The sequence below is a fragment of the Nelumbo nucifera genome, chromosome 5 (genome assembly GCF_055504915.1).
Source record: "Nelumbo nucifera cultivar China Antique chromosome 5, China Antique-T2T, whole genome shotgun sequence".
In the NCBI taxonomy this organism is placed as follows: domain Eukaryota; kingdom Viridiplantae; phylum Streptophyta; class Magnoliopsida; order Proteales; family Nelumbonaceae; genus Nelumbo; species Nelumbo nucifera.
The window spans coordinates 38,494,457-38,522,332 of record NC_142653.1 but is presented as its reverse complement, the minus strand read 5'-3'; the positions used below and the strand labels follow the sequence as shown (position 1 = coordinate 38,522,332).

General features: G+C 41.1%; 1 protein-coding gene across 1 annotated transcript; it reads left to right on the top strand.

Annotated features, from left to right (window-relative positions):
- The first annotated feature begins 66 nt into the window (after positions 1–66).
- LOC104606687 (putative methyltransferase PMT12) lies at positions 67–27,302 on the top strand. Its single transcript, XM_010272011.2, has 9 exons — positions 67–1,045; positions 3,379–3,528; positions 3,627–3,897; positions 4,138–4,248; positions 4,614–4,773; positions 11,727–11,984; positions 12,208–12,330; positions 26,517–26,594; positions 26,788–27,302. Exons 1-9 carry the CDS (start codon positions 353–355, stop codon positions 26,993–26,995), a joined length of 2,052 nt encoding a protein of 683 aa, XP_010270313.1. The 5' UTR covers positions 67–352; the 3' UTR covers positions 26,996–27,302.
- Positions 27,303–27,876: the final 574 nt, after the last annotated feature.

Below are 27,876 nucleotides of genomic sequence, written 5' to 3'. Positions count from 1 at the left end.
GGTTGGGTCTACATGTGGAAAGCCTTCCATCGTAATTATCATTCAATTATGATGCAGTTACACTTTATCGTTGTCTCTACTGGAATTTCCCGTTTCATCCACAGTCCACCGCACAGAGCTTGCGCAAAGTACTCTCTGGTCTCTGCAACCGATAACGAGATCAGTTCTAGCTCGCCACCTTTCAAGTTTCGACAGCCATATTAACGAGCACTCTCTAATTCTTCTGCTAGTTTTCTTTCTCACACAAACAAAACTTTGGATTTAAAGAGATCAGAAAATATTCTAAACTTTCTTCTGAACAAGCACTCTCTAATTCTTCTGCTACTTCTCTGGAAGAAGGGTTCATGAAGCCATGAAAGGCTTTAACATCCCGGAATTCCTGAGAGCTTCTTTTTTCACGAAGGTCTCAGCTTTCGCTCTCATTTCCTTTGCTCTGTTTTACCTCGGAAGGCACTACTCAGATGGGTACCAACAGCTCATCTACTTCAGCTCCCACCAGCAAAACCCTGTTGTTGCTCAAACCCCATCTGTGGCTCTTTCTCCCAACGCCAACAAAACGTTTGGTCTTGCTTCTATCACACCCAATCAAACTTTAGAGACGACGAATCCTCCTCTGCCACCACCACTGCTACCGACATTGACGTTGCCGCCGCCACCACCACCGGCTGCGGTGGATAAAACGGGGATTTTGGATGAGACTGGGACGATGTCGGAGGAATTTGAGGTAGGTGAATTTGATCCGGAGTTGATTCAGAGTTTGGGCAATTTGAGTCGACAGGATGGGAGGGGGGATGATGGAAATGGTGGCAGCAGCGGAGAAGTTAAGGTTAAGCTTAAGATTGAGAGATTTGAGCTGTGTCCGGAGAGTATGACGGAGTATATACCTTGTTTAGATAACGTAGAGGAGATTCAGAAGTTGAATTCGACAGAGAAAGGGGAGAAGTATGAACGGCATTGTCCTGGGGAGGGGAAGGGTTTGAATTGTTTGGTTCCTGCGCCTAAGGATTACAAGATTCCCATTCCGTGGCCGAAGAGCAGAGATGTGGTACAAATCATACATTTCCCTTTCAATTGGTAGATCACATTTCGAGATTGTTCTGGTGTTCAATTACTTCAATTGTAGTCAATAATATGATCTTGCAACTAAATTGCTTGTTATGCAAGCTCTAATGTTTTAGCTTTCTAACATTTTACTGTTCTCCATACTGAAGCGAAACGATAGATTTGCCGAAGCCAGTGAGGGAGTTCTCTTAGTTATGCTCTAGGTCTAGTTATTGGACTTACCCCTGTTTTCTACAAAAGTTTCAGTCCAGCATTTGTCTGTAATCTCAGAGCTGTGAATTTGCATTCACACTTTTCTTGTTGCATGTGAAACAACTGTTGCTGTATAACTTTGTTGGAAAAATAATTAGAATTTATAAGCATGCCAAAAGAATGTGAAAAAAGAAATAAATAGAAATTAATGTTTTATTTCAAAAGCCATATGATTGATTGCTTCGTTTCCGGTGTTTCTTTAATGCATGGAGTCTGAAGATGCAGTCCCCTCACCTTATGTTATAGTACTCTTGTATATTGGTAGCCCGTCTTACACTTGATAAAAAATGCACTTGCCAGAGAAGAAAATAAGGTAATGGAGAGAAAATTTTGGCCTGAAGGTGCAAAGTATGTTGGACAAGGTTGGACTTAAGTCCTGCAAATATCAAAGAAAAATAAATTGTGATATTCATTCAAGTACAAGTTGGTCTTTAACCATGAGTTTACAGATAAAGAAAGTCTTCTTGCAATGTGTGATCAATTTACAGTCAAGTGTTTGTTCTTCACAATTTATTTATTAAATTGTGATCAGCTTCTAGTTATAGATCTCTCTCATTTTTTTCTTGTAATTTGTGCCTTTTCTTTTCCAAAACAATATTAAGATTGAAGCATGAACCATCTATATTAAAGGATGTAAGATGAAATTTAATGGACAAAAAACGGTGAGTTTTCAATAAGGCTGCATTTGTTTCCGGTGTAAATGCACTTTTACACCGATGAAGTTGAGAAATGATGGTTCGGTGTGAGTGTAAAATATGGACCGGCCATTGTGCCCATTTACACTCGTCCTGTTTGGTTATATCTTGTTGCAGCGGGAGATTTATCAGAGAGGGAGGGAGAGAGAGAGAGAGAGAGAGGGGCGGAACCGGGGTGTAAAGATCTCCCTTCTCAGAAGCTCGGAAGAGAGAAAGGGGCAAAAAGACAGAGCCACCAATGGGAGAAAAACGCCCAGGAATGACGAGATGCTGCAGCCATGGAGGAGCAAAATGCCCAGAAGCAGAGAACGCCCATCTGAATTGGCCTCCAAGTTCCCCCAATCAAACCCCGTTGGAGGTGGTGGCGGTGAAGGAGAACGCCCAAGCAGAGAACACCCACCTGAATCGGCCTCCAAGTTCCCCCAATCAAACCCCGTTGGAGAATGCCCATCTGGATTTGCTCCGGTGCCGCCGATAGACACCACCTGCTGTTAGGAGAGAGAGAGAGAGAGAGAGAAGAAGAAGAAGAAGAAGGAGAAGAGAGATAGAGAGCGAGCAAGCGAGAGAGAAGGAGAAGAGAGAGAGAGAGAGCGATGTAATAAATACATCGACTTTACACCTCTACCAAAAGCAGCCTATAGGAAATTATATTACAGTTAGTATGACAAAAACATATACAAATATACATATACCTAAGGTAGACCAACCAGAAGCTTTGTTGTTTGTGATAACCAAATTTTAAAATAAACTAGGAAACACTATCTGCATTTTGGTTAACTAAAGTTTCAAGTGAATCTGTGTTTTATTTCTAATCAAAATTGGGCTTTTGCCATTTCTTTCTTTGTGTTAATATCCATTTAAGAATCATTGATAAGCATGAAAAACCCATCATATTGTTCTGCAAATAATATTAGTTCCTCTAGTAGGAACTTCTTGCTATATGTGGAAAGTAATCTTGTTTTACAGGTTTCTCAACCTTCCAAGTCAGGCAGTTTCTGTTTTTGTCTTTTTCTTCAGAAAATGCTGCATTTTATTTTAAAACTTCATTCATTGGTTTAGTTAGGATTCAGGAAGTCTAACTGTCTAACTTTCCACATTCCATTCCCTTTTTATCCTATCAACCATCTCATATCTTCCAAAACATTCAATTTGAACCATCTATCACCATGAGCTAATTTGTTAGTCAACATTTCCCAGGCCCCTGTCTTAAATTAGTTTTTTTTTTCATGTCTTTAACCAGTTGTTAAGTTAGTCAATCCATTTCCTGTGAATGACTGTGAAAAAGTTGTTTTCACTATTTCTTGCATCTTCATTTTTGACCATTTGGTACAAAGACACTTTCTTTATAAACTTGGGAATATAATTACAGGTTTGGTTCAGTAATGTACCACATACCCGTTTGGTCGATGATAAAGGAGGTCAAAATTGGATATTGAAAGAGAATGATAAGTTTAAATTTCCAGGAGGTGGAACACAGTTTATCCATGGGGCAGATCAGTATTTGGATCAGATTTCACAGGTGTGTCTCTTTCAAATTTCAGATTTATTAGGAGACAGATATGTACTCATTTATGACTGTCTTCCTGCGTGACATCATTTGTCATCTTCTCTATTCAGATGGTTCCTGATATTGCATTTGGTCGTCATACCCGAGTTGCCTTGGATATTGGTTGTGGAGTAGCTAGCTTTGGTGCTTTTCTTCTTGCACGTAATGTGACCACTCTGTCCATAGCACCAAAAGATGTTCATGAAAATCAGATTCAATTTGCTTTAGAGCGTGGTGTTCCTGCTATGGTGGCTGCTTTTGCAACCCATCGTTTGTTGTATCCCAGCCAGGCTTTTGACTTGATACACTGTTCAAGATGTAGAATTAATTGGACCCGAGATGGTACAGTTTGTTTATTTCACATTTGAAGTTCAAATCACTTTTGTTATTTTAAAGTCTTATAATTGACAAATTTACAGCACCATTTAGACACAGCCATAAGTATGAAAGTTGCATGAATACCTCCATAGACACATCTATATATGCATATACGTTGTATGTTTGTCTCTGTTGAATGCTTGATTGGCATATCTTTTCTTTTTGGTGTTGATCATGCTTCCTTTTTTCCTGTTTGTTGTGAAGATGGAATTTTACTTCTTGAGGTCAACAGGATGCTAAGAGCTGGAGGATACTTTGCTTGGGCAGCACAACCTGTTTATAAACATGAAGAGAACCTACAAGAACAATGGAAAGGTAGCTAGCCAAACATATGCTGTCAAGCTTTTGGGAACTTATCATTGACAATGCTGATTGTAAGGTTGCATTTTGAGGAAGCTTGCATTTTTCACTATGGTAGTTTAATACTTTAATGGAGCTGTGGAGTCCATGATTATCATTTTATTGTTTGTGTCCACGGTCCACCCCTTTCTCCTCATCCTCCCCCTCCATTTGTATAACTTCTCTATGTTGCCAATGGCAATAGTTGAAACTACATGTAAAAGGATCGCAACAGGAAGAATTTACTAAATGCATTCAGCTTTCCAATTCCATGATAATGACTTTCAGAGTAACCCTGTCTATGCTACAAGTAATCAATATTTTGGTTTATTTATGTACAGAGATGGAGGACCTTACTTTACGCCTTTGTTGGGAACTTGTGAAGAAGAAGGGATATATTGCCATATGGCGGAAGCCTTTAAACAATAGCTGCTATATCAGTCGTGATGTTGGAGCCCAACCACCACTATGTGATCCCAGCGACAACCCTGATAATGTTTGGTATCTCCTATAGCATAAATTTGTATGTTTTTGTGAATGCATAGGAGAAGAATATTTGTAACACTAGAATGAAAATACTAAATTAGGAATCAACTCCTGATGTTTAAGGTTTGTTACAGACTGTATAATTAAAATAGGAAGTAAATACTAGGGAGATATGATGTTACAGACTGTATAACTAAAATAGGAAGTAAATACTAGGGAGATATGATTTACCTTGATTGTAGGACTGATTTGTAGGAATTTGATTAGTCTTCTTTCCTAATATATTCTTTCCTAACATAGAATTTGTAACTTGTATATATACATACGAGATTGATGAATAATATAATAAATTCTTCTTCTTCCTCTGTTTACTCTTATTCTACATGGTATCAGAGCATCTAGTCTCTGCCAGCCCTTTTGTTTTTTTTTTTTTTTAAGTAAACAGTAGGTAGAGGAAAATTTCTAGGTTTTTCGGGTCACCTCCTTGGAGCAGTCAGAGCATCTAGTCTCTGCAAAGTTCGACAGTCAGCAGCCCTGTGCGTGTGTCTCACGCACCGCCTGAAGATTCTGCCACAGTCACACGCGCCGACACGTGGAGGCGCATCTGTCGCTGGAAAATTTTTTCGGTCGTTGTCTTTTGGCTCGCCTCGTCCTGTATAGCACATATTTGTGCTTTGTTACGTGCATATCCATTCCGGTGTTTTCAACAGGTGTGCTCTGTTGATTTTCGGTGTTCAAAATATTCTGTTTATTTGAATTTTGAGATTATGGCAGACAAGAAATAAGTAGTTATGTCGGATGTTATTCCAGTGATGTCAAAAATAACTGAGCATAAGCTTAATGGCTCTAATTATCTGGATTGGAGTAAAACTGTTCAACTATATTTGTTGAGTATTGCTATGAATAACCATTTGACTGATGACCCTCCTAATGATGACTCGAGAAAGTCTTGGTTGAGGAAGGATGCCCGTTTGTTCTTGTAGATACGCAACTCCATTGAAAGTGAGGTGGTTGGTTTAGTCACTCACTGTGGATTTGTTAAGGAATTAATGAACTATCTAGAGTTCTTGTACTCCGAAAAGGGGAATATTTCCCGCATTTATGATGTGTGCAAAGCCTTTTACAGGGCGAACAAAGGCGATAGATCTCTCACAAGCTATTTCATGGATTTCAAGAAAACATATGAAGAACTTAATATGTTGCTTCCGTTTAGTACTGATGTGACTGTTCAACAAGCTCAACGAGAAAAAATGGTTGTTATGAGTTTTTTAGCTGGCCTACCTTCTGAATTTGAGACTGCTAAATCTCAGATTCTTTCCAGTTCAGAGATCTCTTCTCTACAAGATGCTTTCAGTAGGGTCCTTTGTACAGAATGTTCTCCACCTGTTCAGCCTAGTAGTGCCCTTGTCAGCCGCAATAATACATCTGAATCAGGGAGACAACAATACAGGAGTGGTAGTGGTAGGTCAAGTAACTATGACAGGAATACTAATACTCGTGGACAGGAGTTAGGAGAGAGAGTGTGTCATTACTGTCATAAGCCAGGACATATGAAGCGGGATTGCAGGAAGTTGCAGAATAAGAAAACTCAGTCAGCCCATATTGCATCCACCACGGATACTTCTGAGAAGTTTGTTATGATATCTGCAGATGAATATGCCAAATTTGCTCATTTCCAAGAATCATTGAAACTTCAATCTACTCCTGTTACTGCCATCATCGAGTAAGGTAAACCCAATACATGTCTTGTTTCCTCCTCTTCAAAATGGGTCATTGATTCTGGAGCTACAGATCATATGACAGGTAATTCAAGTCTGTTTTCTACCTTTCAGTCACATAAATCTACCTCTCCTGTTACTTTAGCAGATGGGTCAACATCTTGTGTTATTGGGTCTGGCATAATTAGTCCAACACCATCACTTCCTTTGTCATATGTTCTTAGTTTACCTTAGTTATCATTTAATTTAATTTCTATTAGCAAACTCACTCGTACCCTTAATTGTTGTCTCATTTTTTCCTGATTATTGTTTATTTCAGGATCTTACGACAAAGAAGATTATTGGTAAGGGACATGAGTCTGGAGGTCTCTACATCCTTGATACACAAGTTCCAAGATCCATAGCCTGTTCTGGAGTTGTAACCCCTTTTGAAGCACATTGTCGGTTGGACCACCCCTTTCTCCATGTGTTAAAGCAAATTTGTCCTCAATTTTAGAATTTGTCGTCATTAAATTGTGTCTTGTCAGTTTGCTAAACACCATCGTCTTAGTTCGAGTCCTAGAGTCAATAAACGAGCTAGTGCTCCTTTTGAATTAGTCCATTCAGATGTTTGGGGTCCGTGTCCAGTTGAGTCCAAAACTGGGTTTAAGTATTTTGTTACTTTTGTTGATGATTACTCTCGTATGACATGGTTATATTTAATGAAAAATCGTTTTGAGGTGTTTTCTCATTTTTTTGCTTTCTGTGCTGAAGTTAAAACTCAATTTAATGTTTCTGTACAAATATTGAGAAGTGATAATGCTAAGGAGTGCTTGTCAGAATCCTTTCAAACTTACATGCTTCAGCATGGCATTCTTCATCAAACTTCTTGTATGGATACACCATCTCAAAATGGGGTTGCTGAACGGAAAAATAGACACCTTCTTGAAACTGCAAGAGCTTTGTTATTTCAAATGAAGGTTCCTAAACCTTTCTGGGTTGATGCAGTTTCCACAACATGTTTTTTGATTAACCGTACGTCTTCATCTGTCCTTCAGGGTAAGACTCCTTATCATGTTCTGTTTCCAAATAGAACACTGTTTCCTATTGAGCCTAGGGTATTTGGGTGTACATGCTTTGTTCGGGATGTTCGTCCTCAGGTTACCAAACTAGATCCAAAATCTTTGAAGTGTGTTTTTCTTGGGTATTCTCGTGTTCAAAAAGGGTATAGATGTTATTGTCCTACTCTTCACAGATATCTTGTGTCAGGTGATGTTAATTTCCTAGAAGATACACCTTTCTTTCCATCTACTCCTCATTCAAGTCAGGGGGAGGATGATGATTTGTTAATCTATATTGTCACATCATCTGGTTCACATCCTATTGAATCTGCTCCTGCCAGGCCTAAGCCACCTACAATACAGGTTTATTCTCGGCGACCAACCCCTCCGGATCCATGTCCTGCACCAGCTCCTTCGTCGGCAGATCTAGTCTCAACTGATCCTGTTCCTTCGTCATCAGAACCAGTCTCTAATGATGATCTTCCTATTGCTCTTCGTAAAGGTAAGCGTAAGTGTACTTATCCAATATCTTCATTTGTGTCTTATAATCATTTGTCGTCCTCTTCTTGTTCTTTTATTGCATCTCTTGATTCTATCTCTGTTCCTAAGACTGTTAAAGAAGCCCTTTCTCACCCTGGATGGCGTAATGCTATGATTGAGGAGATGAATGCTTTAGAGGACAATGGTACTTGGACCTTGGTAAATTTACCTGCAAATAAGAAGACTATTGGGTGTAAATGGGTGTTTACAGTTAAAGTCAATCCTGATGGGTCCATTGCCCGATTGAAAGCCCGTCTTGTTGCTAAAGGATATGCTCAGACTTGTGGAGTGGATTATTCTGATACCTTTTCTCCTGTTGCTAAACTTACTTCTGTCAGGTTGTTTATTTCTATGTCTGCTACTTATAATTGACCCCTTCATCAGTTAGACATCAAGAATGCTTTTCTTCATGGGGATCTTCAAGAAGAAGTTTATATGGAGCAACCGCCTAGCTTTGTTGCTCAGGGGGAGTATGGGAAAGTTTGCTATCTTCATAAGTCTCTATACGGGTTGAAGCAGAGTCCTCGCACCTGGTTTGGAAAGTTTAGTCAGGCAGTCGAGAATTTTGGTATGAAGAAAAGTAAGTCTGATCATTCTGTTTTCTTCAAGCACTCTGCTGCCGGCATCATTTTGTTAGTTGTGTATGTGGATGATATTGTCATTACAGGGAGTGATACTACAGGGATTTTATCCCTTAAATCCTTTCTCCACACTCAATTTCATACCAAAGATTTGGGAATGTTGAAATACTTCTTGGGTGTTGAGGTAACAAGAAGCAAGAAGGGAATATTCTTATCTCAAAGGAAATATGTACTTGACTTGTTGTCTGAGACGGGAAAGTTGGGAGCTAAACCATGTAGCACTCCAATGGTTCCTAACTTGTAGCTCACAAAAGATGGTGAATTATTTGAAGATCCTGAGAGATATAGAAGATTGGTTGGAAAGTTGAATTATCTTATTGTAACTCGTCTAGATATTGCGTATTCAGTTAGTGTGGTGAGTCAGTACATGTCCTCTCCAACAGTTAATCATTGGACAGCTGTAGAACAAATTTTGTGCTACTTAAAAGGAGCACCTGGGTGAGGAATTTTGTATGGCAATCATGGTCATACTAGAATTGAATGTTTTTCAGATGCTGACTGGGCAGGATCCAAGGAAGATCGAAGGTCTACTTCAGGCTATTGTGTATTTGTTGGAGGGAATCTAGTTTCATGGAAAAGCAAGAAGCAGAATATTGTCTCACGTTCAAGTGCAGAATCGGAATATAGAGCTATGGCCAAGTCTGTGTGTGAAATAATGTGGATATATCAGCTTCTAACTGAAGTAGGTCTTAAAACTTCAGTACTAGCCAAGTTGTGGTGTGATAACCAAGCTGCTCTTCACATTGCATCTAATCCTGTTTTTCATGAACGAACTAAGCATATCGAGATTGATTGCCATTTCGTTCATGAAAAGATTCAGCAAGGTTTGATTTCCACAGGTTATGTGAAAACAGGAGAACAACTGGGAGATATCTTCACGAAGGCTCTTAATGGGGTTAGGATTGATTATCTTTGTAACAAGCTGGGCATGATTAATATCTATACTCCAGCTTGAGGGGGAGTGTTACAGACTGTATAATTAAAATAGGAAGATGTTACAGACTGTATAATTAAAATAGGAAGTAAATACTAGGGAGATATGATGTTATAGACTATATAACTAAAATAGGAAGTAAATACTAGGGATACATGATTTACCTTGATTGTAGGACTGATTTGTAGGAATTTGATTAGTCTTCTTTCCTAACATAGAATTTGTAACTTGTATATATACATACGAGATTGATGAATAATATAACAAATTCTTCTTCTTCCTCTGTTTACTCTTATTCTACAAGGTTCTACCCCATTGATCCATTCTTTAGTGCAGAACACATAAGAGAGAATTGCTGGACACTTTAATGCATAATCAAGTTATGAATTATTTTGATTTTTATTTATTTTTATTAAATATTTTATGATATATGTATGGGCCATTGCTTGGTGTAATGGTAAAATCTCAGGCTAGCAAGAATGATAATACTGGTTCAACTCTGAGAGCAGCCATTTTGTGCAAAAAATGCCAAGGTTAGGTCCACTCCTTCAACGTTGGGCAAGGATCTGTTATTTTCTGATATATGTAAATTTAATTAACAAATAATATTCTCGATAAAGTGATTTGGAGAGAGTTAATTGAATCCTTCATCTGAAAGATTGGGACCATTAGTCTGGTTTGCCTTCCAAAGTTTGGCTCCATGCAACATCGTCTCCTCCCATTTACTTCTGCCACTAGACCATTTGTATACTGAAATCTTGTTTTCAAGAATATCAATGGCACTATATACTTCCTTCTCCAGAGGCTTAGGAAATAGAAAGCCTTCCTGAGATACACCACTTTTCACTAAGATCATATACTGTGCTCTAGCTATTGGAGAAAGATCAAGGACAAGGACAATACTGACACTGGGATCAAATTCTCCTGAACCATGCCATCCCTTATGGATCATTTTCCTTATCTCTATCTAACATTTGCAATAGTCAATTAACCCTGTAGGTTTGACACCTGTGGGTATTCTTGTTTCCTTATATGTGGATCCACCCCTTCAAACTTGGGTGTATTTGTAATTTTGTTTAAAATATACTTTTCCCTCTCTCATCCCATGAGATAGCTTAATCTTTTTGCAATAGGGCCGAACTCTTTATCTGTTTTGTGGAATCATTTGCATGGACTGATGTCAGAGAAAATCCATAAAGTATTGTGAACTTCTACTTGTCCCTCCTCTTGTGCCACCAAAATGACTTCCAGCACCTCTTATGGGATAGAAGAGCATGGTAGTCTGTAATCAATTTGGAAAAGCATGAATCTCCGTAGAAGGTTCCTTGTAAACAGAAGAGACTCACCTTTCAATAATAGAAGTAGATGTAGAAAAAAATAAAAAAATGGTGCATAGTGGATTTTGTATTTTTCAAGTTTCTGTGTAGGGTTTTCCGTATTAACAAAGAAGGTTTTGTTTACTCAGGAAGTTTGGTTCTGCAATTAGATTAGAGAAGAGATTTTGGCATTGCCACAGGGTCTTAGATTGATGCTTTAACTGGGATTTTAGAGGTTGGATGACAAAGTGATTCTAAAGTTGTTATCAGTTGACTGCACAAAGGTTCTTATGACTCCTGGATCTTAAATTCTCACATCAGACAAGCCAAAATCCTCAGCTTCCAGAATGAACATCTTGTTCAGATGAAATCTAAGGCCAGCCAACTCTTTGGCTGATAATATTGCCAGGGGCAGGGTGGAGAAGTGTGACTTCTCTCCCATGGTCGGTTGTTGATTTGTACTGATTGTATCTTTCGGCTTGTTTTTGTTTGAGGGTTTGTTTTCTTGTCTTTTCCTCACCCTTTTTAGGAGAGTTGGATTTTTCATTTGTTGATTAGGAGATTTGGATCCATCTAGTTATGCATTATCTCAATGCGCTACCTTGATTTCAGTTTCTTGTTCCTCAATTGTAACTCTATCTGCTTACATGATTATTGTTACCATTTACATTGTAACTCTCTCTCTCTGTCTAGAAAAAAGTCTCTATTTCTCTCTCTTGTGTGTGCACATGAAAGAAAATGGTTTAACAAAGCTGCCACTTTTGTCATGCCTCTTGCAGGTATGTTGGTCTTAAAGCATGTATAACCCAACTACCTGAGAATGGATATGGAGCTAATGTTACTTCATGGCCTGCTCGCCTGCATTATCCACCAGATAGGCTCCAGAGCATAGAACTTGATGCTTATATATCCAGAAAGGAGTTATTTAGGGCTGAATCAAGATATTGGTATGATATAATAGAGAGCTATGTTCGTGCTTACCATTGGAAGACATTAAAGCTACGGAATGTGATGGACATGCGAGCTGGGTTTGGAGGGTATGGACTTAGTATATTAATTTTCTTTCTATATCACTTGTGAAGTATTTCACATTTTTTGGTACTATTTTTTCTTTTGAGAAAAGGTGAAGCATTATATTTGGTTCTTATTTATTCTATCAAGATAGGTAAAGTTTTTTGTTACTTATTTCTTCTATCAAGAAAGATGAATATCAATTGCTCTTATTTTTTAATGTTTGGTTGAATGTGGAATTCATTTCAGGTTTGCGGCAGCATTACATGATCTAGAGATTGATTGTTGGGTGATGAATGTTGTTCCTGCTAGTGGGCCTAATACCTTGTCTGTTATTTATGACCGTGGATTCATAGGAGTCATGCATGATTGGTATGCACATTCTACTTATTGGCTTTAAAATATTCTTCCTTTCAGTTCTAGTGTGCTGCTCTATGACTACGTGGTGCTTTCTGGATCAAAATGCATATTGCTATCTAATTTTGTTGATGAATGGCTCATAATTGATAATAGTTATGTTCTCATTAGAAACTAGGATTGTTGTGGTTGGTATATATTATCCTGTGATTTTCCCCCCTAAGGAATTATTTTGTAAGAAAAATATAAGGGGCCATTACCTAATGTATAAAGGAGAAAAATGAAGAAAATGGTGAAAGAACACCAATTATCACAAAGAAAAAAATATTGTGACAGTGTTAGCAAATTTGTCTAATCATATTATAATTTGAGGCCATAAGTCAACATTTCCTTCACAGTGAACAGGACAATGAAACTATCCCTTCATTATATCTTTTCTGCGTGCAAGAGATAAATTCCTACTTATATGTAGCTCCATAGAGTGAAGAAGAGAGGGCATACTGAAAAAAATTCTCTTCCTGCAAGGCTGCAACCTTCCATATGTTGGGTAACACATGGCAGGTGCACTATTTTCCGGCTACTATATTGCAAAGTCCTTTTCCCTAACACTGTAAATCAAATAAGAACAGTGCAGTTCCTTTTTCTAATAAACTTCAGCATAGTGATCATGAAACTATTAAACGATACATATGGAAAAGCTACCAGGAATTTCTGGGTCTATGATAGCTTCTAAGATGCAGGTGCACAAGAGCCATTTTATTTCCAGGGAATTATCTATGATTGAGGAGCTAGCAGTCCCCCCAGCCCCACCTCCATGAAACTATCCTAGATCCCTTAGTTATGGAGAAATCAACTGGACAGAAAATCTACATCTAGGTGGGATACTATGAAAAGTCCCAGTTGTCTAGGATCTAATTCAGAAACTATGAAGATTCTAGTTCTGTAACAAGTATCCGGGATGCTTAAAATATGGAGACCTCTGAGAGTCTGAGGGAGGTTTTTGGGATTGTCATTTCAAATTGACTCTCAAATTCTTTACATTACACTTGTCCAAATGATACACACAAACACTCATGGGCTTTATAACACATATTGAAGTTCTCTTGGGACAAATTTTCTTTCAGCAACTTATTCTATGGTTTTGTAGTTTTTTAGCCTTATGATATCAGCAGATTCTCTGGTATCAGGTTAACAAAATGACAAAAAAAAAGTAGAAAGCTGATGGTCAGAATTCAGAAAGCCTAATATAAGAATAAATGAGAAAACATGTTTTAGTTTTTCATTTCCTAATACTCCATAGTATGTTGTTGACCAAATTTATTCAATGATAAGATTGCTGTTCTATAGATATAGTGGTGCATTCAGAGACAATTTGTTGGTTTTGGCGCCTATTCAAGGCATGCATTTAGATTGTCTAAAGATTTGGGTTTTCAGACTTTTTTTTTATCAATAACAATTTCATTAATTCACCAAAGAGGTTACATAAGGAAGACAAACACACTTATCTTCCAAGTACAATCAAGAAAACAAAAGAATAGGTAGAGACAAAAAATTACAACTTAGCCCAAAACATTGAATCCCTTTCTGCCCCTTGTTTAGCTAAACCATCAGCTAGAGAATTGGCTGATCTTTTGACCCAGCACATTTTAACTTCCATCTCCCGCACCAGCCACTTAAATTTCCTCTTCCGATTACTGTACCTCCATAAACCATTGCTGTCTGCATTCAGCCACCCTATCACCACCTCCAAATCCCCTTCAATTAAGAGTTTTTTGATGTTCATCTCCTTGGCTTTCTGGACTCCTTCCATAACTGCAAAGATCTCAGCAATGGCAAAAATGACCCCATTCTCATCCCTAAAGACACCCCCAATCCCTGATTGTCTAGGGTTCCCCCTACTACTCCCATCAAAATTTAATTTCATGAACCCAACAGGTGGAGGTGTCCAAGACACACTCATTACTGACTTGGTCTGTGTGCACTTTGCTATTTCACCCCACTTCCTCAACATGTCATCCACTGTGTAACCTGTGAATAGTTCCAAAGATTTCAGCCACTGTACAACCCTAAAATGAATGATAGCCTTTAGTTCTTCTATCCCTCTCTCAGTCGTTGAGAATATCCTGAAGTTTCTTTCTTCCCATATTGTCCAACATACTGCAGTCCTCAAACCTCTCCACATAGTCCTTCCCCTTTTCCTACGCCACCTGAAGATAGAAGGGGAAAAAAGGGCCCTACAGATTTGATGGAGGGTTCCATCTACACCCAAAGAGGGAAAAAGCCCATTCCCAAATTGACCTCGCAAAATGGCAAGACACCAGTAGGTGAAAACCAGTCTCCCCATCCACTTTACATAGAACACACCAATGGGGTGGCAAGCAAGTATTGGATCGCTTCTTTTGGAGTAGATCACCAATGTTGAATCTTTCCAGATAGACTTCCCAACAAAAACTACCAACCTTGGGAGGGATTGCTCTGCACCAAACCTCATCAACAGGGAAAGGGGGGTTACAGGACTGGTGGACTGGCTTAGGACTTTGAAAAAGGAAGCACAAGAAAAGAAGCCAGTGGAGGTAGGGGTCCAAATTCTAGAGTCCGCCCTTGTGGGGTCTAAGACAACATTATCAAGAAGTTTAAGAAGGCTCGAAATATTAGCAAAATCTGAATCCCTCAAGGCCCTTCTGAGACCCAAATTCCACCCAAGCCCAGAATTGGAAGAGGACAGGGTAATGAAGGATGAAACTGGCTCATTTTTAAGATCAGATAGAGCATACAAAGAAGGAAACTAATCCTTTAGAGGCGCATTCCCCACCCAAGTTTGTTCCCAGAATTTTATGGAGTTACCGGAATTTGGATCATACCTGATATTGGGGGAGAATAATGGAAGCAGATCGTGAATGGCTTTCCAAGGAGAAAAGCTTGTGGTCCTATCTTTGATTCCAGCATCCCAACCATTGTGCTCCAGCCCATGTATACTTGCCACTATTCTAGCCCATAGCTTCTCCTTCTCCAAGGGGAACCTCCACAACCACTTCCCTAGAAGAGCCATATTCCTTCTTCTAACATTCTCGAGCCCCAAACCACCCCAAATTTTACTCCTAGACACTACCTCCCAGTTGATTCTATGATCCCTCTTCTCCTCTCCCGGCTCCTACAAGAAGTCTCTCATCAACTTCTCCAACCTGTTAGATACCTTCACTGGGATTTTGAACACAGATAGGAAGTAGATGGGTAAATTAGCAAGCGTGGCCTTAATCAGTGTAACTCTTCCACCAAGAGAGAGGTAATTCTTTTTCCAAGAGACCAATCTTTTTTCAAACCTTTCCATCACCGGGTTCCAAAAGTTCTCCTTCATAGGGTTGTCACCTAATGGTAACCCTAAGTAATTCAATGGCCACCCTGACACTTCACACCCCGACACTTCTGCACTCTCCCTGGTCTCTCTCTCCTCCATATTCACCCCTGCTACACAACTTTTCCCAAAGTTCACCTTCAAGTTAGACATTTGCTCAAACAGTTGTATCACCAACTTCAAGTTCCTGATAAAGCTCACATTGCCACTTTCACAGAATAGAATCGTGTCATCAGCAAACTGTAAGTGAGTGAGGGGGGTTTCCGTCCTCCCGACTCTCCAACCTCTAATGAGACCCCTCGAGTCTACTCTGTGAATCAATTTCCCCAGGACCTCCACAATTAGTATGAACAAGAAAGGAGAGAGAGGGTCTCCTTGTCTTATACCCCTACTGGCTAGAAAGAACTCTGCCACTGTCCCATTCACTAGCACTGAATAATGACAATTCCGGACATAGCCCATGATCCAATTGCACCATCTACCACCAAACCCAAATTTGATCAAAACTTTCCTCAAGAATTCCCAATCCACCAAGTCATAAGCCTTTTCCAAGTCCAACTTACAGACCACTCCCTTCTTTTTAGCCTTCTTAAAGTTCTCCACACTCTCATTAGCAATTAAGATTTGATTAGTGATTTGTCTTCCACTCACAAAAGCTCCTTGATTTTGTGCAATGATGTCTGGCAAAACCTCCTTCAACCTCAATGACAACACCTTAGCAATGATCTTGTACAGGCTATTAACCAAGCTAATTGGCCTAAAGTCCTTCGGGTGGGAGGCATCTTTCTTTTTTGGAATCAGAGCTATAAATGTAGAGTTCACACCCAGATTGATAATTCCGTGAACCCATCCGGCCCTGGAGCTTTTGTTCTATCCATAGAAAACACAACCTCCCTAATCTCTTCCAAATCAAATATTCTTTCTCTTGACAGTGTAGCCGGCTAGAGATAAGTGGAAGAGGAGAGAAGAGAAGAGAAGAAGAAGAGAAGAGAAGAGAGGAGAGAAGAGAGAAGGTTTGCAAGGGAAAAGACCCTTGTGCCCTTGAGTACAATAACAGACATAATAGAAATAAAAAAAACGAAATAAAAAAAAAACTTTAATTAGCAAACAGGCCCTAACATCTGCAACTAAGTTATTTTAACATTATTCTAACACTCTCCCTCAAGTTGGAGCATAGATGTCAATCATGCCCAACTTGTCACACAAATCTTTGTGCCGCACATGATGAAGACCTTTGGTGAAGATATCTGCAAGTTGCTCTTCCGAGCTGACATATGGTGTGCATACTTCTCCACTTTCAAGTTTCTCTCTGATAAAATGCTTGTCCACTTCAATGTGTTTCGTCCTATCATGTAGAACTGGATTAGCAGCAATATTGATGGCAGCTTTATTGTCACAGTAGAGTGACGTAGGATTGCTTACTGCGAAACCCAGTTCACCTAACAGATTTCTTATCCACATGATTTCCGCAACCCCATGAGCCATCGCTCTATACTCTGCTTCAGCACTGGATCTAGCCACCACACTTTGTTTTTTGCTTCTCCATGTGACAAGGTTTCCTCCTACAAAGGCACAATAACCACTGGTAGACTTTTGGTCATTGACTGCTCCTGCCCAATCTGCATCAGTATATACTTCCACTTTTAAGTGACTGTGTTTCTAGAACAACAAACCAGCTCCAGGAAACTTCTTGAGATATCTCAAGATCCTCTCTGCAGCCTCAAAGTGAGTTGTCCTCGGGCTGTGCATGAATTGATTAAGGACACCCACTGCATAGGCAATATCAGGCCTGGTCATAGACAAATACAGAAGTCTCCCCACGAGTCTCTGGAACATCTTTACATCTTTCAAAAACTCTCCCTGACTGTCTCCCAGATGGTGATTAGGTTCAATAGGTGAATCAGATGGTTTTACCCCCAACTTGCCTGTATCTTCTAGTAGATCTAGTACATACTTCCGCCGGGAAATAAAGATGCCCTTGTGAGAGCGGGCAACTTCAATTCCAAGAAAGTATCGTAAGGGGCCTAGATCCTTCACCTCAAATTTAGTGGCTAAGAATTTTTTTAGTCTCTGGATTTCAGCCTCCCAATCTCCTGTGATCACTATGTCATCCACATACACAATAAGAGCTGCAATTTTACCTTCACCTCTTTTTACAAACAGGGTATGATCTGACTGGCATTGTTTGAATCCCATCTGTTGGACTGCTAAATGGAACTTACTAAACAAAGCCCGAGGTGATTGTTTCAACCCATATAGGGACTTTTTTTAACCTGCACACCTTTTGTTCACTACCTTTGGCACAGAACCCTGGGGGTTGGGTCATGTACACTTCCTCTTCCAAGTCACCATTCAAGAAGGCATTCTTGATGTCCAATTGGTGAAGATCTCAGTCAAGATTTGCTGCCAAGGAAAGGAGAATCCGGATAGAGTTCATCTTTGCTACTGGAGCAAAAGTCTCTACATAGTCCACTCCATATACCTGTGTGAAGCCTCTTGCTACCAGTCTAGCCTTGTACCTTTCAACAGTTCCATTAGCTTTGTGTTTCACTGTGAACACCCACTTGCACCCCACTGGTTCCTTCCCCTCAGGAAGATCTACTAACTCCCACGTACCATTTTTGTGTAAGGCATCAATTTCTTCCTGCATTGCATCTGTCCATTCAGGTTTTGACAAAGCTTCTGCCACGGTCTTAGGGATGGGGACACTATCCACAGAAGAGAGAAAGGCACGGTACGAAGGTGAAACATGCTCATAGGACACAAAGTTGGAGATAGGATGATTAGTGGTACAAGATCTAACACCCTTTCTCTTAGCAATAGGAATATTAAGATCATTGGGGACAGGTGAATCAACATTTAAAGGAGCAATGGGAGCAAGTGTACCTGGCTGATGAGACGGATCTACCTCGGGTGAATCCGATGATGTTGGTTGTATAGTGTCTGGCTCCACGGCTCTTGAACTCTGCTGGCTCTTATGGCGACGATGGAAAACCCGGAACGGAGGAGGATCGGGTAAAGGAGGTAGTTGAATCTGAGTCGTCGCCTGTTTCTCCTCAACCCTACTCTCCCCTTGAGGAGGACCGAGAAGAACGGTTGACTCTCAAAGAATGAGACATCAATGGAAACATAGTACTTGCGGGCAATGGGATCATAGCAACGATACCCCTTTTGAGATGAAGGGTAACCAAGAAAAACACAAGGAATAGCCCGAGGGTCAAGTTTACCACGAGTAGGTGACAGGTTGTGGACAAAACAACGACACCCAAAAACACGCATTGGAATGGTGGACAGTGGGGCTGTAGGGAACAAGAGCTGATGTGGGGCCTTATACTCTAGTAGCCGAGAGGGCATGCGATTGATGATATATGTCACACACAATACTGCATCCATCCAGAACTGTTTTGGCACATTCATATGAATCAGCAAGCCACGAACAACTTCGAGAAGGTGACGGTTTTTTCGTTCAGCCACACCATTTTGTTGGGGTGTCCTGGCACAAGAGCTTCGCTGAAGTGACCTACTCGAAGCAAAGAACTTCGTGAGATCACTATGGAAATATTCCTTTGCATTGTCCGATTGGAAAATATAAATTTTCGTTTGGAACTGAGTGAACATCATGCACTGAAAATCTTTCACAATTTGTGGCACTTCATCTTGAGATCGCATAGGGTAAACCCAAGTGTATCGAGAATAATCATCAATCAAAGTAACAAAATACTTATAGCCAACCACAGTAGGTAGAGTAACAGGGCCCCAAACATCAGAATAAACAATATGAAGTGGAAATTCAGATCTTTTATTTCTTAAAGGTAAAGAACTTCTACGATGCTTACTCAACTGACAAGTTAGACACTGTAACTGATTCACTGACAAGGACTCAAACAACTTTAGGAACATAACTTTTAACGACTCAAAAGAAAGATGACCTAAACGACTATGCCATAAATAGGCCTGACTCTCACTCGACGAACTTGTGGACTCAGTCGCCACTAGACCAGCATTATTCTCCAACACGTAGAGACCATCCACCATGCTTCCTCTTCCAATTGTCTTCCCCGAGGTCAAATCCTGAAACATACATGAATTCAGCCCTAGGAGGAAGGCAAACACGCGTTGCTGTGATACAAGTGACTTATAGGCCTTTGCATCTTCATCACACTTCCAATTCACATTCTGATAGTGATCAAGTTCTTTCCATATTGATGCCAAATCAGAATAGTACATCGAGAGACTCCTCTCCCCCTGCTTGCAAGTAGAAGATTCAGCTTGTAGTTGATATATCTTGGCATAGTGTTTCTGTTCTGAATAAGTGGACTTCGCTTGTTCCCATATCTCACAAGCAGTTTCAGCCCACATAAAAGACTTCCTTACTCGTGGCAGCATTGAAACCAAGATCCAAGACATCACCATACTGTTCTCTTGGTTCCACCTATCATGCTCAGCACTTCCATACTTCGGTTCCTTTACTCTCCCATTGATGTATCCTATTCGCCCCCTAGCAGTGATGTAGAGTTTTATCCCCCTAGACCACTCAAGGTAATTCATACCATCAAAGAAAATGACAGCCATGGGAAAGCTCATATTCATTCCCCCATTCACTCCATTGTGGCTCCCTGAGATCTCTGAAGTAGCAGAATTCTCAGTCGACATGGTCAAGCAGTTAATCAGTCCCAAACACCGGACTTAGGACCCCTCCTTACTCCACAAAACAATGCTCCACTCAGTTCACACCCACACACTCGGGTTTACCAACCAGATTGAGCACAAACAGTACCAAATTCCAGACAAAAACTGAGGTAATATTCGGCAGATTTCAGACCTGTATAGTTTTATCAGTCCCCACCTACCAGAATTCCAGAATGTCTAACAGCCACTAATCAGCAGGAGAGATCCTTCTTACTTATAGTCAACTCAAACCATTGAGAAGACAGGTCATCATTGACCTACAATTGTCTTAACACATGAACAGGATCACACGATCCAAGAAAACTAGGGTTACACAGGTTCGACAGCATTCAGCCGCCCCAAATTCATAGGGTTTTCACTCGGCACATGACCAAGGAGAGTAAAGAAGAGAAAAATAGGGAGAACTGTACCAGTTGTAGCTATTATGTAGTCCAAAATCAGATTTCTTTTCTGCTAGTCTGTTCGATCTGTTCTTTGGGTTGATCAATCTTCTCTTGATAGTAGGGTTGATCGATCTGCTCTCTTTTAATCAGCATTCCTGCTCTGATACCATCTTGACAGTGTAGCCGGCCAGAGATAAGTGGAAGAGGAGAGAAGAGAAGAGAAGAAGAAGAGAAGAGAAGAGGAGAGAAGAGAGAAGGTTTGCAATGTAACAGTACTGGCGGTGCCAGTGTTTATTTTACTATATATAGGGCGACAGAAATAACAAGGGAAAAGACCCTTGTGCCCCTGAGTACCATAACAGACATAACAGAAATAAAAAAAACGAAATAAAAAACACTTTAATTAGCCAAACAGGCCCTAACATCTGCAACTAAGTTATTTTAACATTATTCTAACACTTTCCAACCTTCTTCTGTTCTCCACCCCTACATCTGGCCAATCCAAACCTTCTACCCACACCTTTTTACTTACCGGCCTTCTTAGAATGGATTTAAAGTGCTCCACACAAGCCCCGCCTATCTCCTCTTGTTGTGTTAACTCAACTCCACCTACTACCAATTTGGAGATAAAGTTCCTCCTTCTCCTTCCATCCGCCAAAGAGTGAAAATACCTAGTGTTTTTGTCTCCCTCCTGCAACCATTTACACCGAGATTTTTGCCTCTAGCTTATTTCCTCCTTATGCAGGCAATCCTCTAACTGTCTTCTCAAGCCTCTCCTGAGTTCTTTATCTTCCTCTCCAAATTCTCCCCTTTCTTCTTTAGAGTCAATGTTTTCAAGTTGGTTCATCAGCGTTTTCTTTCTTTTTTCTAACCTTCCAAACTCCAAAAGATTCCACTCCTTAACCTTTGCTTTCACAAATTGTAGTTTCTTATGGTATCTTATCCCCTCCCAATCCACCATTGGGTTACAGTCATACCACCACTCCCTTACTTTATTGGTAAACCCAGGGTGGAGTAACCACATGTTTTCAAATCTAAATGGGGCGGGTCCTCCACTCCTTCTTTCCTCCCTACAAATCACTATGGGCCAATGATCCGAGGTCACCCTTGGGAGAGCTCTAGAAGCCAAATTTCCCCAATGTTCTTCCCAATCCAAAGAGAACAAGAATCTATCCAACTTAGAGCAGATGGGACTAGATTGGAGATTTGACCATGTAAATGTTTTGTGGGCTAAAGGAATCTCTTTAAGCTCAAAGACATCCACAAACTTGTTAAACTTCCGCATGCTTTTTGTCACCCTCGGATTAATCTTATTGGTTTCCTTCGAGTATCTGGTCACATTAAAGTCCCCACCCACACACCATGGCCCATCCCACAGTCCTCTAACATCAGCCAATTCCTCCCACAACTCCTTTCTTTCTCTGTAGTCATTTGTTCCATATACATTTGTGAGCACCCATACATAACCATCCTCTTGCTGCTTAAACTTCATGGAAACCAAATACTTCCCAATCAGCTCCTCTAGGCTTTCAACTGCATCCCTCTTCCACATTGTTACAATCCCCCCCGAAGCACCCCATGAAGAAGCAACCACCCAGCTGATCCCCCTGGCTTTCCATACACTCCTTGCCCAACTATTATTAAACTCCATTCTCTTGGACTCCTGTAACAGAACAATATCTAGGTCATACCTCCTTATCACCTCTTTTATTGTTGTTCTTTTTCTTGCACTCCCTATTCCCCTCATGTTCCAACTAAGTATCTTCATTTCCACTTCTTTCTTGACTCCCTCTCTACCTACCCACTACTTTCCCCCTTTTCTTCTATCTCCTGTTGCCCCGAACTTCTTATCCCCTTCTACATCTCTTTTCAGTCTCTCTACTTCACTCAGCTTCCTCTTCTTTGTTTTTATCTCCTTCTTCCTCTTCTGTAGACCTTCTTTCAGCACATTCAGATCTTCCAGCCCACACCTCATCTTCCCCACAAATTCTGCTATCATGTCCTCTTTCACCGAATCCTCCACCCCAATCCTTCTTGCACTTTCCCCTCCAACTCTGCCCCCTGCCCTTCCCTCCTCACCTCTAGTCCCACCCCTCTTCTCTCCTCTCCAACCATCCCCCCTCTCCTGTTACCTGCCTCCAGCCATGTTCTCTCCCCACATTCCTCTCCCACTCTACCCTCCTTCCTTTCCTTCCTCTCCACTGACCCCTCCCCTCTTCCTTCCTCCCCATCCCTCCTCCAAGTCAGAATTCCTTCAACTTCACTAAACACTTTTTCAATGATTTCTCACACTTTTTCATTCCTATACCTCCCTTCCCGCTCCTCCCCACAGTCCTTCACTTCCTTCTCCACTACCTCGGATAACCCACCATCTAGCTTGGCTGCATATTCATGGGCTACAGTACATGGCGCCAGGATGGAATCTGGAGCCAAAGACACAAGAGACACATTAGTAGCACAAACCGAATTCACTTTGTTACCTGGGATTGATGGAAAGGTTGGAAAAGGACTGTTCCCGACCTCCCTCTCTTGTTCCAGAGGTTGGTAAACGTCTATCTCCTTGAGTTGGTTGGAAAGTACTTCTGTCCTTTGGTCACTCTGGTGATCTCTCCTCTCTACCCCTGAATCACCCCTAAGAGGTGTGTTCTTGCTCTGCTTCAGGTTCTCCCGATTTGCCCCTTCTGTTGTACCTTGCACACTCTGGAGTGTTGGAGATGAATTAGTCTGGTTACAACCTTCACCCTAAAATAAGCTTGCAATATTCCACCCATCCATGTCACCTCCGGCATAGCCACCTTCGTCGTTTACACTGCCCACGCTGGTACCATCGTCTGAGCTTTCGTCCAAATCTTCATCTTCCTCACTGCGTTGCACCCAGCCTTCATCCACCTCTTCCCTCTCTTCTGCTCTTTCCCTTGCATATCTTGGATTTGGCCTATCTAAGGAGCATTGCAGGGAGCTAACCTCCTCACAGTTCCTGCGGGGGACCCACTGAAAGTTCCCCTTCTCCAGCTTCCGCTGCTGCGAGCGTTCCCCATCCATTCTCGCCATTTGGGACGACGATAGACCAAGTTCACTGTCTAGTAATGGTCTATGTTGTCTCTCCTTACCCCAACCCACGTGACAACTTAAGTTATCACGTGGGTCATTCGAAAAAGACCTGTGTTCGGTATTAGGCCTGCCCGCCCCGCCCATGTGACCACTTAAGTTGTCACGTGGGCCCTTAAATGAGTGGCCCGATTCACTTTCCAACCCGCCCAACCCACCCACGTGACTTTTTAAGTTGTCACGTGGCTCTTCCAAATTTGTCCCGGTTTAATCTTCAGGCCGCCCAACCTGACCCACCCACTACCTTCACCGGCTTGGACCAAGCCATTCTACTCCCAGAAGCAATCTGCTTCTTTGTCACGTCAGCATAAGATGAAGAGCCCACCTTAATTTTGTTTAATTCAAACCCATTTGAATTAATTTCCTTAAATAGGTTGCCTATCGTTTGGTTTTCCCCAGCCGACACAGTAACCCCAGATTTAACCTTCATCTGCTCCACCTTTTCACCACCCTCCCTCTTCCCTCCACGTGTCCACCACCCTGCCATCTCATCATCTTCAACCTTAGGACCTCCCTCTTCCCTCCACGTACCGGGCTTCATCCAAACAGATATCAAAGAACCTCAGCAAGTTCTCGTGTCTGACACCAGCAACCTGTAACTCCACTGCACTCAGGTTACGTCTATCAGCCTTCACTAAAATACCTCCCAGGCTCTGCACTATACTCAAGAACAGGGTCCCGCCATAGGTAAAATGGAAGGCCTATTAGCTTCAGCCAAACACACCCATCTTGAACTTCGACTTCATTGCAGATTGGGCTTCAGTTCTGAACCTGTATCAGATCTCCATCCACCACAACTGCTTTGAAGCTTAGTTCCTTGTTGCCTACATCAAGCACGGCTTTCGTCTCCGCAAAAGGGAACAGCATCGCTTCATTCTCAGCACCTATCTCTCCTGCAACTGTACTCAGAACCTTCTTCCAATCTGTCACCCCTTTATCAGCCACTAACACCATTCTTTTCTTCCAATCCTCCTTACCCACTCCTACCAATATTCTTCGATGAATAGAAGAGCAAGCAACCACCATTTCAGGACTCAAATGGCCTTGCACTTCTACATACCCAGAGGTACCAATCAATGCTGCCTCCTCCTGAGTTTTTTGACTCTGGTCTTCAAGATTTTGGCCAGTTGCCTTCCCTCCATCCACTCCCTTCTCTTCCGAAGCTACAAGGTAAGACTGCAGCACCTGCACAAAAGCCATCCACCCTTTCTGCAATCTCCCTTCTGGCACACAAAGCATTTGTTTTCCATTTGTTCCAAAAAACTCCACCACAGTGACGAACCACCCCTTCTTGTTTCTATTCAGTTCTGTTACATATCTCTTGCCTGGAACTGACATGGAGTTTTTCCAGCCATTCACCTTACCAGAGTTGATAGCCCCATAGAAACCTTTCATCCATGCTATAACCTCCTTTGACACCAACACTGTCGCCCTGTTATTCTCTCTGATTTTCAGTACAACCTTGCATTTGGTCCTTTCCTCTTCGAACTTGAACGTCTTGGCTTCGATCGACACCTCAGACCTCCATCTTCCTACTGCTCTGAATCCTTTCTCGCCTTCCATCTTTACTCCGTAGTAACATTTGAAAAGGGGAGAGAGACAAATTCGAATCTCTCAAAGGAAATCTTCTCCTAAAATCCCTTGGTCCTGAACTCTTTGGAAGCCAATGCACCAAAATTCTGCCCCATCCTCCACCACTATTAGCTCCTATCAGGCAATGAGCAAGCACCTTTGGTGCAACTCCTCGTTAGGACAGTTGTGAAATGACACAGTTCGTGCTGCCGAAACCCAAAAATCCCATCAACGGCTGTCTGGCTTGGTCAAGTCTCCGGAGTCTGGACTGATGGTTGCTACATCCGGCGGATTGTAGGTACTCTTGACGGGAAAATCAACGATCCGACCATGCAAGATTCAGCGGTGCCTTACCCTGTCACGAGCTCTAAACTCACTCAGCTCAACTCTCTGGTCCATAGAAAGGCTCTTTCGAGCTTCGGAAATCAACAAAATACCACCGCCGGCAGGAAGACGGCGCCCAAAACCAAGATCAGAAACCCGGCATTTCGTTTTGATTTTCTGTTTACCCACACCCGACAACAACAACAACAACAAAAGACAGATCTTATACTATAAATGCATACAATTCAGAGACGAAGATCGAATTGTGTGTATTTCTGTATCACTGAAAGCTCAGAAGAACAGTGTGCGTGAGAGAGAAATCAAGAAGAGAGAATAAAAAGAGTTCCACGAGAGGAGACCTTGGTGACAATGGCCACCAACAGACAGGATTCAAAATGGGTTTTCAAACTTAATACCTAAGAACACTGTTGGATTGGTTATGATGCTAGAATAGACCAATGTTTTCAACCTGCCATTGACCCAGCTGGTCAATCTGATGGCTGCAATTCCGATTTAGGTCAACATATAACCTTCCATTAAAAAAAAAACTATTGACTTGCGCAATGACCTAACAGCCCAGATGGTTAAGCAGCTGATCCATTTACAAACCCAGAGGGAAAAGTGATTAAGCCTCCAGGCTGGGCTTTAAAACATTGAAAAGACCGATGGAATGAGGTTTTTTGTGTTTATTTTTATTCCATTGGTTCATTTTGGTGCTTTCACAGGATTTTGTTATTTTGACCTATTGTGCTGATTGGAACTTCCTTTATCAGGTGTGAGCCATTTGATACATATCCAAGAACTTATGACCTGTTGCATGCATCGGGTCTTTTCTCCATTGAGCAGAAAAGGTATTGATTGGCATCTCCCTTATTGAATGTTGTTTGCCTGCATGCTTCACTCTTAACATGGAAAAACCCTCTCTTCATTGCTTCTTTCACATTCCATCATTATTGTATTTATTTTTCAGATGCTTCATTCTTTTTTTGGAAAGGTAAAATTTTAGACTTCTAACATTTTATATTTATTTTAAACTTGTTACAGATGCAATATCTCGACTATCATGCTCGAGATGGATCGGATACTAAGACCAGGTGGACGTGTTTATATTCGTGACTTGAGGTCTGTTATAGATGAACTTCAAGAGATTTCAACAGCCATGGGTTGGCATGCAGTAATATATGACACAGCAGAGGGGCCCCATGCAAGCTGGAGGATCTTGATGTGTGAGAAGTATCTGTTGCGTCCTTGAAATGTTTGATTGTAGAAAAGCAAGAAGCTAGCTTTTGCTTCTTGGTTTCCCTATTTGCAGATTTTATTGATCAACCCTGTGAAGTACAATCTTGCCAAGCTAAGGTGGACGGTGGTGCTGCAACAACCGATTGGGGTGCTACATACATTTGTTGTTCTGTTGAGTTGTTCGAAGCAAATATTGTGAAGATTTTCCAATGCAACTTATGTTGTATATTTGTGTTGACTGCTACAGAATGACATTGAGTTCCTCCACCTGACACTGAGAGGAACAAAGAAAATAAGAAATATATAGTTTTGAATCCGAAGTATTACTGATTTCTTACAACTTGAACTTTGGCCTAAAATTTTGAGTTTAGGTATTTCGAAGTATGGTTTCTGGTAATTGAGTCGGGAATCCGGATTAAGTGCACTTGATGGTAGTGTCAGGAGCTGTTCACTAACTTGAAAAGATTAACTTGAGTTACCAAAAAAGAGAAGAAAAGACTGACTTGAATGGATTGTTACAGGAATTCCAAGCTACTCATGCTTTTGGATGGGGAAGACTTACATGGGGTAGGTCTTAATTGGACGAGAAGCTTGTTTTAGTTTTTCCGAGTCTTTTGGTTCACAGTTGGAATGGTCTATTCTATAGTCTATTTGGTTCAGACAGGAATGGGAATAAAAATTGGAATCATTAGGAATGGGATTTCATTTTTTAAGGGAGGGGCAGGGAATGACTATTCTCTCAAAAGGAGAAATGATATTTTAACAAAAATGGGAATGAGATTATAATTTTGTGCAACCAAACAGTTGGAATCGAAATAGTCCATTCCAATTCCAATTCCAGACCCCTATTTCCACGAATCAAACGGGTAGTTCTATATCCCAAGGACAACAAGG